Here is a 13,877-nt window from a genome sequence, read left to right on the forward strand (position 1 = left end):
TAATGTTCAATTCACAGGCAATTTATATGAAGCTTCAGAAATACATCTATGTGTTTCATCTCAATTTAAATACATCTATATTGGAGTCAATTCACTGGAAACCTTTATTGAGTTCCCGCTATTTGCCCAATAATATACTAGAAATGATAGGTTATAAAACATATGTATAAGACATATCCTTGCCATTGCCCCAATAGCTTACAGTTTGGAAATGCCTTAGCGATTATTTAGCCCAACTCTCTTATATTTTCAGAAGGAACTCAGGACTAAAAGGTTTTCCTCGGAAAGTTAATAATTTCATTAAAGTAACAACTCCTAGCACTTATGAAATATATATCAGTATTTAGCCATATTTTTGAGCACTCACTTTGAAATCATTGGGCTAGACTCTGTAGGAAATGAGAAAATGAAATAGACACTTTCCCTGTTCCCTAGGAGCTTATGATTAAGGAGGGGAGATAATATGGAACAATGTGTGAGTTAAGAACTTAATAATTTTGGTTCAAAATGTTGAATTGGTTCAAAATAAGATGCCATAGAGATGTAGGGTTCAAGATAACTTTGGTTCAAAATAAGATGCCATAGAGATGTAGGGAAGGGAAGAGCCAGCTGACTGCTCAGATCCAGCTTTTCTTTTCCTTCCTTCCTTCCTCCCTCTCTCCCTCCCTCCCTCCCTTCCTTCTTTCTTCTTTCCTTTCTTTTTCTTTTCTTTCCTTTTTTCTTTTCTTCCTTTTGCAACTGTTTGTGGTCTACATCCCTTTAATCCGACTTCTTTGCCCCTGCATAGAAAGCAGCAAGAAATAAACCCAGCTGATGGCTTTTTCCTATTGTTTATTGAATTTGTACAGATTATTTCTTATTTGCCCTCATCTTTCCTGCTTTTTTCATTCTCCTTTTGCTCTGGTGTACCTAATACTCACCTCAGACTCCCTTTGCTCTGATGATTCATTTGGACCTGCTTCTGTGGTTTGAACTCAGCATTGTCTCATGGACAAAATTCTGATGTTCAACTTCTGCCTTTAAATCCTGGGGTCTGTGTGGCTCAGGTAAGTGGCCACTCTTAACCCTTTCAGCTTTCCTACTAGAGAAAGGAAATCCAATATTTTCCCAGCACCAATAAGGCCTCCATTTCTCCTCTTCTGCCTGCCTCCCTGTTTCCTTCCTCATCCTTTCCTCTCCCCTTCCTCCTTCCCTCCTACTCTTCCTCCTTCTTTGACTTCCTTCCAAGAGAATTTGTTGAGCACATACTATGTCAGGTACTGTACTTGGCACTGGGAATAAAGTAGTAAACAAAACAGGTACATTGTCTGCTCTCATGAAGTTTATAGTCTTGTGGGACTAAAACAGTAATTGCACAATCACACACATGGTTATATAACTAGAATGGTGTTAGTGCAATGAAGGAAAATAACACCATGTAATCAGAGGATAAAACAGGGGATGTAATATGGCCTGAGAAGTCAGAAAAACCTTTCTCAGGAAGGCCTGAGGGATGAATATGCATTAGCCAGGCAAAGAGAGAAGAGCTTTCCAGAAAAGGGGACAATAGGCTGTGAAACGGGAAAGAGTAGAATGGGCCAATGTGACTTGATGATAGGAGGAATAGCGGGAGAGTGAACTGTACAGGTGGTGTAAGAGCCAGATTGTGCAGTGCCTTCTAGGTCTTATGGACACTTTTGAGCTCTGGGAAATCACTGAAGAATGATAGGATCATATCGCATTTTAAAACATCTTTCTGGCTCCTGGGTGGAGGATGGATTGGAGAGGTACGAGGGTAGTTATCTGCTCTAATGAGATGGATGCCACTGCCTTGCTCCATTTCTCACCTCTAGGCAATGCATCACTATAGGGCACCAGTGAAATGGTGAGGAACTCATGTCGTCAAACAACAGAGATGAACGCAGAGCTACTGGTGCCCAAACATAAAAAACCCCTGGCCTGATGTCTTTCCACTTATGCCAGCGCAAGAAATTCACAGGGACTCCCTCCAGGGTGTTCTGCTCCTTGTTCTAAGTGCAGTTGTATATGGAGATTCTGTGCTCTAGTCCTTAAGAAAAATGGAATATATTTCTTTCTTGTCTGTTACCTGGCAGGGAAGCAGCTGCTGTTTTTTCCAACATCTTGCCCATCAGTATAAGCAGCTCTGCCTGTACTATAATGAGGCAGGCTGTGTGTGTGTGTCTGGCCCATAGAGGATCAGCTCCTGGCATAAGAAAGCCACTTGATCCTACACTGGGGCATAACAAGGGTGTGAGTCACCTAGGCTGTAGACTTTACTCCTATGTCCTGATCCCTAGGCTTTTCAAAGAAAGGTGGTTAGCATTTCAAGATAGGTAAGAGTGTGGGACAACTACTTCCAGGACAAAAGCTCAGGGGTAGCAGGGACCTTTGTGGTCCAGGCTCTGATCCAGCAGATCCAACTGCCCACTAGACATAAAGCCTCTCCTGTGTATAAAGACTTCGATGATGGGCAACCTGCCTAGGTAACTAGTGACTCTCAAGACTACTTCTAGTGACCTGAAAATGGGGGAAGCATTCCAAAGGAGTGGTGCTTCACCCATTTGCTCCTTGTGTCACAGCTTCTCCCTAGAAGATAAGACCTTTCTATCATATTTTTCACTTCATCTAGGCCATCTATCACCAGCATTGCCCATGCCCCCTGCTGCCCTTCTGATCCTCTGTACCTTCCTTTGGAAGTAAAGCAGCCTTGAGAAGAGTTTTTATTAAAGAGGCATTAATGATGGAGAACGTTTGCGTAGTGAGGAAACCTTTCTGCCTACATAACAGCACGGTGGTGCAGGATATGGAAGGCATATTTAGAGTCAGTATAAATATTGATGCGTAGTCCCTTTGCAAGAGTGAGGGCTCAAGTTAAGACAATGAGTTCGGCTTGCTGAGAGGTAGTGGAGGGGGGCAGAGCAGTGGCCTCAATGATAGATGTGGAAGATACTATAGCATAGCCTGCCTTTGCTGGTGAGTGGCGATTAGGCCTGGTGGAACTGCCATCAATAAACCAAGTGTGATCAGGGTGAGGAACAGGAAAGAAGGAAACATGGGGAAATGGAGTGAATATCAGGTGGATCAGAGAGATACAGTCATGGGGGTCAGGTGTGGTATCCGGAATAATGTGGGAGGCCGGATGGAAGTCTGGGCCAGGAACAGTGGTAATTGTGGCATACTCAACAAAGAGTGAGTATAGCTGAAGGAGCCAGGGAGCAGAAAGTATATGCATCAGGTGGGAGGAAGAAAATAGATTTTGGAAGTTATGAGAGCTGTAGAGAGTGAATTGAGCATAGTTTGTGATTTTGAAATCACATAGTTTGTGATTTTGCCTCTAAAAGTATTAGGGCAGCGGCAGCCACTGCACAGAGGCATCATGGCTAGGCTAAAACAGTAAGGTCAAGTTGTTTGGATAAAAAGGCTACAGGGTGCAGTCCTGGCTTGTGTAAGAACTCCGACCGCACAGCCCTGCACTTTGGCTGTGTGTAATGAAAAGGGTTGGGATGAGTTAGGGAGAGCTAGTGTGGGGGCAGCTTCTAGGGCTGTTTTTAAGGAACAGAAAGGAGCGGCAAAAGGATTTAGGATCTGTGGGGTCAGCTAGGTTTGCTTTTGTGAGTTTATGTAATGGTTTAGTCAGGATGGTAAAACTAGGTATCCAAAGGTGGAAGTACCTAACCATGCCTAGGAAGGAAAGGAGTTGTTGTTTTGTAGAAGGGATTGGGGTTTAGGAGATTTGCCAGACACGATCAGCAGAGCATGTGTGTTTTCATGAAGAATTATGTCGAGATAGGTAATGGATGAGGAAGAAATTTGGGCTTGAGTGAAGTAATGGGGGCTGTCCGTGAAGCCTTGTGGCAGTACAGCCCAGGTAATTTGCTGAGCCTGATGGGTGTCAGGGTCAGTCCAAGTGAAAGTGAAGTGAGGCTGGGATGAAGGGTGCAAAGCAATAGTAAAGAAAGCATGTTTGAGATCCACAACAGAATAATGGGTTATGGAGAGGTTGTGGAGGGAGGTATTGAGGTTAGGAGAGTATATGCCTTTGGCACCATGGGGTGGATAGGCAAGACAATTTGGTTGATAAGGCGCAGATCCTGAACTAACCTGTAAGACTTGTCCAGTTTTTGGACAGGTAAAATGGGGGAATTGTAAGGAGAGTTTATAGGCTTTAAAAGGCCATGCTGTAACAGGCGAGTGATAACAGGCTTTAATCCTTTTAAAGCGTGCTGCGGGATGGGATATTGGCGTTGAGTGGGGTAAGGGTGATTAGGTTTTAATGGGCTGGTAAGGGGTGCATGATTGGTCACCAAGGAGGGAGTAGAGGCGTCCTATACTTGTGGTTTAAGGTGGGGAGATACAAGGAGAGGATGTGAAGGAGACTTTGAACTGGGAAAAAAGGTGGCAATGAGGTGTGGCTATAGCCCAGGAATCATCAGGGAAGCAGATAATTTAGTTAAAATGCCTTGACCTAACAAGGGAACTGGGCAGGTGGGGATAACTAAAAAGGAGTGCTTAAAAGAGTATTCTCCAAGTTGGCACAAGAGTTGGGGAGTTTTAAGGGGTCTAGAAGCCTGGCCGTCAATACCCACAACAGTTATGGAGGCGAGGGAAGCAGGCCTTTGAAAAGAAGGTAACATGGAGTGGGTAGCCTCCATATTGATTAAGAAGGGGACGGACTTACCCTCCACTGTAAGAGTTACCTAAAGTGTCTGTGATGGTCCAGGAGGCTTCCGAGGCAATTGGGCAGCGTCAGTCTTCAGCTGCTAAGCTGAGAAGATCTGGGAAGGAGTCAATCAGAGAGCCTTGGGCCAGAGTTCCAGGGGATCTGGGAGTGGCCGCCGGGCGAGTTGGACAGTCCGATTTCCAGTGGGGTCCCGCACAGATGGGACATGGCTTAGGAGGAATACCGGGCTGCAGGCATTCGTTGGCCCAGTGGCCAGATTTCCGGCACTTGAAGCAAGATCCTGGGGGAGGCGATCCTGGAGGAACACCTAGCCACTGCGGTTCAGGCATTGTGAAGATCTTGTGTACTGGAGATGTGGCTGGGGTTTCTCTCACAGTGGAGGCAAGTAATTGCAACTCAGAAATACGTTGCCTCTACTCTATTATTGTACACCTTGAAGGCAAGGTTAATTGAGTCCTGTTGTGGGGTTTGAGGGCCGGAATCTAATTTTTGAAGATTTTTGTAATGTCAGGAGCTGACTGGGTGATAAAATGCTTATTAAGAATAAGGTGGCCTTCTGGCCTCTCTGGGTCTAGGGCGGTAAAGCGTCTAAGGGTTGCTGCTAAGCTGGCCATGAACTGGGCTGGGTTCTTTACCTCGGGTAGTTTCTTTAAGTTTGTCATAATTAACACCTTTGTAAGCTGCCTTTTTAAGCCCTTCAACTAGGCAGGAAACCATGTAATCTCGCCTAGCTATATCTGGGGAATCAACCGGATAGTTCCACTGGGGATCGCCTCAGGGAACTGCTCTAATGCCTTCCTGGAGGTATGGTTCATGAAGCCAGCGGTTATCAGCATGCGATTGGGCTACAGAGAAACTTTCCCATTCATCTGGGGAGAGGGTAGAAGTTAGGATGACATTTAGGTCACTCCAGGTTAAATTGTAGGACAGAGTTCGATATCGGAATTCCTGTATATATTTAGTGAGGTCTGATGAGAAACAGCCTAAACGCTGGCTGATTCGGGAAAGGTCTGATAGAGAAAAAGGCACATGTACCCTGACTATGCCTTCAGCTCCAGCCACCTCTCTAAGAGGAAATTGTTGGGCAGGTGGGGGAGAGCTAGTCGCAGAACGAAACTGTAAACCAGACTGGGTGTGGGGAGGGGAGGTAATAGAAGGGTTATAGGGTTGGGGAGCAGAGGCTGAAGAAGAGTTGGAGCCTGATTCAGCCTGGCGGGGAGCGACCTGAGGAGGAGCAGTCTGGGGAGGCGGTGAGAGGTCAGATGGGTCAGTAGAAAAGGAAGATTCAGAAGACTCAGTGACGCTTGGGGTTGGGACTGAAGGGACAGGCCAGAGGGAAAGAAGGAGGATTTGGGACAAGTCGCATTGGGAACACAGACTAGGGAGGGAACAAAGGGTGAAAAATGCCTGGACGTAAGGCACCTCAGACCGTTTGCCCATTTTTGACAAAAATTATCTAGGTCTCGTAGGATGGAGAAATCAAAAGTGCCGTTTTCTGGCCATTTAGAACCATTGTTGAGTTTGTATTGGGGCAAAGCGGTGTTGCAGAAGAAAATGAGACACCTAGATTTTAGGTCAGGAGAGAGTTGAAGAGGTTTTAAGTTCTTGAGAACACAGGCTAAGGGAGAAGAAGGAGGAATGGAGGGTGGAAGGTTGCCCATAGTGAAGGAGGCAAGTTTAAAGAGAAGGGTAGAGTCATGGAGAAGGGGGGCGGGGAGCAGCTCTGGGCTGCAATGTGGGTGAGCAGCCAAAGCAGGCATCTCTGCCATTGACTTGCCACCAAGGGAACGTGGGTGAATGATCAAGGAAGGCGTCCCCCCGGAGATCAGACACCAGTGGAACATGGGTGAATAATCAGAGAGGCGTCCCCACAATGATTAAACACCAAGGGAAGGCTGCTGACCCGGGTCTTCGGCACCAAATGTTTCACGTGTCCGTGTGAAGAGATCACCAAACAGGCTTTGTGTGAGCAACAAGGTTATTTCACCTGGGTGCAGGTGGGCTGAGTCCGAAAAAGGAGTCTGCAAAGGGTGGTGGATTATCATTAGTTCTTATAGGTTTTAGGATAGGTGGTGGAGTTAAGAGCCATGTTTTGAGGGCAGGGGGTGGATCTCACAAAGTACATTCTCAAGGGTGGGGAGAATTACAGAGAACCTTCTTAAAGGTGGGGGAGATTACAAAGTACATTGATCAGTTAAGGTGGGGCAGAAACAAATCACAATGGTGGAATGTCATCAGTTAAGGCTATTTTCACTTTTATAGATCTTCAGTTGCTTCAGGCCATCTGGATGTATACGTGCAGGTCACTGGGGATATGATGGCTTAGCTTGGGCTCAGAGGCCTGACAGCCTGACTGTCTTGGGCACATGTTCTCAGGATCTCCTGAGGGCTGCATCACAGGCCATTGGTCACTCGTATTTGGCTCAGAATAAATATCTTCAAATATTTTACAAATTTTGACACTTTTTGTCATATGGATATGACACATTTTATTTATCCATTCTTTAGTTGATGGACTTTGGGCTCTTTCCACATTTTGCCAACATTGTGAATAATGTTGCTATGAACATTGGTATACAGATTTTGTGTGTATATATGTTTTCATTTTTCGTAGGTATATACCTAGGAGTGGAATTGCTAATTAATATGATAACTCTATGTTTAACATTTTGAGGAACTGCCAAATTTCCACTGCAGCTGCACCACTTTACATTCCTACCAGCAATGCAGAAGGGTTCCAATTTGTTCACATCCGCTGTAATACTTTTCTTTCTTTTTCCTTCCCCCCTTCCCTTCCTTCCTTCCTCTCTCTCTCCCTCACTCCCTCCCTCCTTCCTTTGTTCCTTTCTTTCCCTCTCTCTCCTTCCCTCCTTCCTTCTTTTCTCCTTCCTTCCTTCCCTCCCTCTCTCCCTCCTTTCTCTCTCTCCACCGCTCCCTCCCTCCTTCCTTCCATCTTCCTTCCTTTCTTTTTTCTTTTTTGATAATAGCCATCCTAATGGATATGAAGTAGTATTTTCACTTCGATGAAGTAGTTTTGATTTGCATTGCCCTAATGGCTATTGATGTTGAGCATCTTTTCTTGTACTTTTTAGCCATTATATATCATCTTTAGAGAACTGTCTATTCAAGCCTTTGCTCATTTTTTTAATTTTTTATTTTTGAGACAGGATCTCACTCTGTCGCCCAGGGTAGAGTGCAGTGGCGCAATCTCGGCTCACTGCAAGCTCTGCCTACCAGGCTCAAGTCATTCTTGTGCCTCAGCCTCCTGAGTAGCTGGGACTAAAGGCATGCACCACCACACCTGGCTAATTTTTTGTATTTTTGTAGAGACGGGGTTTCACCATGTTGCCCAGTCTGGTCTTAAATTCCGGAGCTCAAACAATCCACCTGCCTTGGCCTCCCAAAGTGCTGGGATTACAGGTGTGAGCCACTGTGCCTGGCCAGTTTTCCCTATTTATTAACATCTTGCATTAGTGTGGTATACTTGTGGTATACTTGTGGTATACATTATTTATATATATATAAATAATGTATAATATTTATACATTATTATTAGCTAAGTTCCATAGTTTACATTAGGGTTTACTCTTTGGATTGTATAGTTCTATGAATTTGACAAATGCATAATGTCATGACAAATGTATGTCATGTGTCATGTGTATGTCATGTCATGTTATAGCATCATACCAAATCATTTTAGTGCCCTAAAATCCCCTGTGCTCCACCTATTAATCTCTCCTTCTCTATCCCAAGCCTCAGTAACAACTGATATTTTTATTGTCTCCATAGTTTTACCTTTTCCAGACTGTCATACAGTTGGAATCATACAGTATGCAGCCTTTTCACACTGGCCCGTTTCACTATGTTTTTTGATGACTTGATCATTTATTTTTATTGCTGAAAAATATTTCATTGTATAGCTGTATCATAGTTCGTTTATTCACCTTTTGAGGGACATCTTGGTTGCCTCCAGCTTTTGGCAATTATGAATAAAGCTTTTATAAACATTCATGTGCAGGTTTTTTGTGTGGACATAATTTTCAGCTCATTCAGCTAAATACTTAGGAGTGCTATTGCTGGATCATGTGGTAAGACAATATTTAGCTTTGTAAAAAACTGTCAAACTGTCTTCTACAGTGACTATACCATTGTGCATTCCCACCAACAATTAATGAGAGTTCCAGTGGTTCCACATTCTCATTAGCATTTGGATTTTTGAATTTTAATCATTTAATCATTCTAATAAGTGTGTAGTGGTGTCTCACTGTTTTAATTTGCAGTTCGCTAATGACATATGATGTTGACATCTTTTCATGTTTATTTACCACCTGTATATCTTCTTTGGTCGACTCTTTTGCCCATTTTTAAATTGAGTTATTTTCTTTTTATTGTCAGTGAGAAGAGTCAAACTGTAAAACATTTGAAGAGATTTATCCTGAGCCAAATATGAGTGACCAATAGCTCCCCCATGACACAGCCCTCAGGAGATCCTGAGAACACGTGTTCAAGATGGTCGGGCCACAAGTTGGTTTTATAAATTTTAGGGAGATATAAGGTATCAATGAATATATGTAAGATGTACATTCATTCAGTCCAGAAAGGCGGGATAACTGGAAGCAGGGATGGGGGAGCGGGGCTTCCAGGTCATAGGTAGATTCAAAGATTTTCTGATTGGAAATTGGTGAAAAGAGTTAAGTTATTGTCCAAAGACTTAAAATCAATAGAAAGCAATGTCTGGGTTAAGATAAGGGGTTGTGAAGACCAAGGTTTTATCAGGTGGACAAAGCTTCCAGGTAGCAGATTTCAGAGAATAGATTGTAAATGTTTCTTATCAGACTTAAAGAGTCTGTTCTATCAGTAATTCCAAAAGGGAGGAGCATATAATGAAGTGTGTCTGGCTTCCCCTTTCCATCAATGTCTGAATTAGTTTTTCAGATTAACTTTGGAATACCCTTGACTGAGAGAAGGGGTCTATTCAGATGGTTGAGGGGCTTATAATTTTATTTTTGGTTTACATTCTTAATGAGTTGCAAATGAGTTCTTTATTTATTCTGGATGCCAGCCCCTTATCAGATATATGATTTGCAAATATTTTCTCCCATTCTGTGGGTTGTCTTTCCACTTTCTTGATGGTATAATTTGGAGAACAAATGCTTTTATTTTGTGTAGTCAAATGGGGTTTTATCTCCTAGTCACTTGCATTTGTATTGTTTGTGCCAGAATGTGCAGAGGTAGAGATAAAAGTAAGCAAGAGGAAGAGGGCAGTGGTAAAAGCAAGAGGAGACCCGACTGTGGAGACAATGAAGCAAAGGCATAGATGGAGCAAGGGAAGGTGAGACTTGAGTAATGGATGCACCTCTTGCTCTGGGAGCATCTGACCCTTTTTCCAGAGTGGATCCTGTTTGCTGTGAAGCCCAATTTATATGCTTGCTTCACTGCCAGAATCCCACCCCCATCCCTCCCCACTGCAGGCTTGAGAAGTGGCAGTCACAGCCACACCCTTCCCTCATGACACTTCCATTCCAAATAGCTAGCTTTTCTGTACTTTCTCTGAGAAAGGTAATATAAATGTAAAAGAAGTTTTTGAGGCTATTCCATAGAAGATGTCATAATTCAATGTTCCTCAAAGGCAGGGACTAAATTTATTTTTTTAAACCTCTCAGCACCTAATGCAAAATCTAGCACACAGACTCCCAAGAAATGTTTGCTTAAAGGCGGATAGAGGGCCACAGGGGCAGGTTTTATTAGCAGTTGCTGAAGATGTTGGAATGCAAGGTATCTCAGGCAATCTAGACTAGGAAAAAGTTCTGTGTTGAAAACAAGAGAAGCAACGAAATAATTATTCCCATTAAATAAAGATGCTGATGGCTCTCGAGATAGATATGAGGACCCCAGGACTCTGGGGAGTGAAGGAACTAAGCCGCTGCCATATCTGAGCCGAGTACTTAGGGGGAGGAGGGAGAGGAGGAGAAAGGCAAGCAGGAGGAGGCGGAGCCTTCTTGTCAGCATCTGTTAGTGGAGGTTGGGAAGCCTCTCCTCCTTCCCCCTCCCTCGTTGCCTCCACCTGGCTCCTCCCCATGTTCGTCCAGCACCCCTCCCCCCTTTCCCAAGGACAATCTGCAAGAAAGCAGCGGCGGAGGAGAGCTAAGACTAAAAGGCAAGAGGGGCCGTTGAATGAAGAGCAAGGGGGAGAGCTGGGAGTGAGGTGGGAAGGTATGGGCCGGGAGCAGGCGGTAGGGAGAACTGAAAGGAGCAGAAAGGAAAAGAAGAGGAGATACGGCATCCTAAGCTGGAGCCGAGGGGGGGATGGGCAGGGCAGTCGTGAAGGATCCTAGCCCCTTGGCCAGTCCCCTCCGCTTGCAGGCTCAGCTGCATTCCCCGGGAATCTGGGATGGGTAGGTGGGGCTCGGACGGGTTGCCCTTGGCTGCCTGACCCTACCCTGGCACTCACCCAATTCAAATCAGTGCGCCTATGATGCTGCTTCTCTGTTTCTCCCCTGCCGCGTGCTTATATACGCACGTGATTTTAGAGAGATGTTTTAATATCTGTCTGTTTCTGTCTACGTGCGTGTCATTGTGGGTCTGTAAGGGATGCTTATACATGAGTCTGCATGAATTTCTGTGTCCTGTGCCTCTATAACTGTCTTAGAGATTTCAGGAGAAGAATATGAGCGGTTTTTACAGGTCAGCACTCTTAAACTCCTCTTGTTACGGCGAATTTTCTCCCTCACTGACGCTTCCAGGGGTGGAAGAGCTCTGTGTGGGATTCTATCCCCGTCATGAGCTCCAAGAGTGAATGAGAAGAAAAAACGGGAGGAAAGAGATCAGCATACCCAGATGTCTTGTTTTTTCCTTTCCACCTTTTTGCCTTCCTATTTGCCCTAGTCACTTAATCTTTCTTTTTTGAAAACAGCAGAAATTTGGACATGAACATTCCAGTTAAATAAGAGTGTCTCTAGTCACGTGTGTCTCTATGTTCCTTTCACTGTTTGTCACTATATGATTTCTCAAGTCCAAGTTAAAAGTGTGTTTTAAAGTAGAATATAGAGGTATATCTGTATCTAAGCCAATTTTACGTTTTTCATATATTTGTATTTCATGTAGTTCATCAGTTCATTAACGTTTTCAACAAGTATTTATTGGGGTCCTGTAATGTGCATAGACTTTGCAAGTCTTTAGTGGGCTGTGGGAGAATTTTTAAAAATGATCATGATCCCTGCCCTGGAGGAGTTCTCAGTCTAGTTAGGGAAAATGACTTTAGCAGCCATCCAGTCCAGTGGTTGGCAAACTTCGTCTGTAAAAGACCAGATAGTAAATATTTTAAACTGCAGGCTCATGAGTCTCTGTCACAATATCCATTCTGCTGTTGTAGCACAAAAACATCCATGATAATACGTGAATGAACAAAGGTAGTGCACATACTGAAATTTGAACTTACCATTTTTCACATGTCATGAAGTACTTTTTGCAACCGCTAAAAAATATAAAAACCTTTCACAGCTTACTGCCATACAAAAACATGAGAAGGGCTGGATTTGGCCTACAGGCTGTTGTACACTGACCCCTGATCTAGTCCAACCTTCTTTTCAGTATGTAAGAAACAATTAAAATGCCACATAAAGCAGGTCGAGCATGGTGGTTTATGCCTGTTATCCCAGCACTTTGGGAGGCGAGGTGGGCGGATCACCTGAAGTCAGGAGTTCGAGACCAGCTTGACCAACATGGTGAAAACCCGTCTCAATTAAAAATACAAAAATTAGCCGGGTGTTGGCGGTGCATGTCTGTAATCCCAGCTACTCGGGAGGCTGAGGCAGGAGAATCGCTTGAACCTGGGAGGCAGTGATCCAGTTTCGACAACATGTGATTAGAGGAAGTCCAAAAGAAGGTTTCTTTGACCTGTGGTAATCAGTGAAGGTTTAATAAGGGTACAACTATCACTGGCCTTAAATGATGGAATGGGGTGTGAATCTGTGGAAAGGGCCAGGGTAGCCACCTGGACAAGGGATGCAGTGTGCCCAGGCACAAAAGTGGGAAGAGCAAAGTAATGTTCAGGTGACAATGGAGCAGAGAATCTATAGGACCGAAAGTTGAAGCTATATGCAAGGGCTAGACTGTAGAAGCTTTGAATGCCAACCCAACAAGCTGGGACCTTACTTGTCAGTACTGATTATATGTAGTACATTCATTAATCTCTGTCTGTTAACACAATGCATGTTTGTGAATGTATGTCTTCATATATGTCTCATTGCAGTATTTTATTATTTGTGTGGATATGTCTCTATAGGTAGCTACCCTGAGTTCTCCAAATGCAGGGTAGAAGCAAGCACAAGCTGCCCTTAAAACTTGGGTTCCTGTGAATGAATACACATCTCCACTGAAGCCTAGGGACCTATGACCTTCCTATGAAGGTTTATTTTGTGTGTCTAATAGAGTGAAGAAAGGAACACAAGCACAGTGAGACCAGCTATTGTAGTAAGCAGTTCAGGTGGAAAATGGCAATGAGGATAGAAAGGAGGGGATGGATAAAGGAAGATAATAAGAAGGGAGAATAATAGGATTTAGTTACTGTTTTGAATCTGAGAGGAAGGGAGGAGACAAATTTAAAATAACAGGTTTTAGCCTGAAAAACTGGGAGAGTGATAATTCTACTGGCATTTTATGGATACAAAAATATGTCCTCTTGTGTGTTCCTTTGAGAGAGGCGATCCCTAAAGAACAAAATATGAAGGTGTTCCCATGTCATATGTACACATCTGTGTATATATGGCAGTGACTTTGTGTTAATCTTCTCATTTCATAGCATGTAGTAATGTGAGGGGCAAGACCCAAAGACCAAGGATCAAGAGATGCTCAGGAGGCTGACAGCCTGAGAGGGAAGAGCCATAGAAAGTCCCTGACCATTCTTGAGACTGACACCATTAATTTGCCTAACTCTGATGTGCCTTTATAACTTCAGACTCCAGTTTCAACTCCATATCACCTAACCCCATTCCAATAGCACAATTCCATAACACCCAACCCTAATCTTAACTATAATCCAACCTACCCTTGCTCTTCTACTTCTACTTTGCTGATTGTCATCAGTGCCCTAAACTTCATCTGATTCCAGCCCTCTGCAATAACCTATCCCTTCATTGAAAAGGGAGGGATCCTTGAGGCTAACTCAACTTTTCTCCTCCCTTTCTCATTTCTATTC

General features: G+C 43.9%; 1 protein-coding gene across 6 annotated transcripts in view; it reads left to right on the plus strand.

Annotated features, from left to right (window-relative positions):
* The window catches only part of PFKM (phosphofructokinase, muscle), a 40,560-nt gene that overhangs the window by 3,053 nt on the left and 23,630 nt on the right, over positions 1 to 13,877 (plus strand). Inside the window, exon 1 of one of the 6 annotated variants that reach the window (XM_024256120.3) lies at positions 10,652 to 10,838. The exons of 4 other annotated variants lie outside the window; for them this stretch is intronic. Coding sequence is in view for 1 of the 2 variants with exons in the window: in XM_024256118.2 (XP_024111886.1) it covers positions 10,759 to 10,894 (136 nt within the window). In the remaining variant the exon portion in view is untranslated. Of the gene's footprint in view, positions 1 to 10,651; positions 10,895 to 13,877 lie in introns of those variants that run through there. One more of the 6 variants, XM_024256118.2, reaches the window with a different exon arrangement.

Source organism: Pongo abelii, chromosome 10 (assembly GCF_028885655.2).
Source record: "Pongo abelii isolate AG06213 chromosome 10, NHGRI_mPonAbe1-v2.0_pri, whole genome shotgun sequence".
Lineage (NCBI taxonomy): Eukaryota > Metazoa > Chordata > Mammalia > Primates > Hominidae > Pongo > Pongo abelii.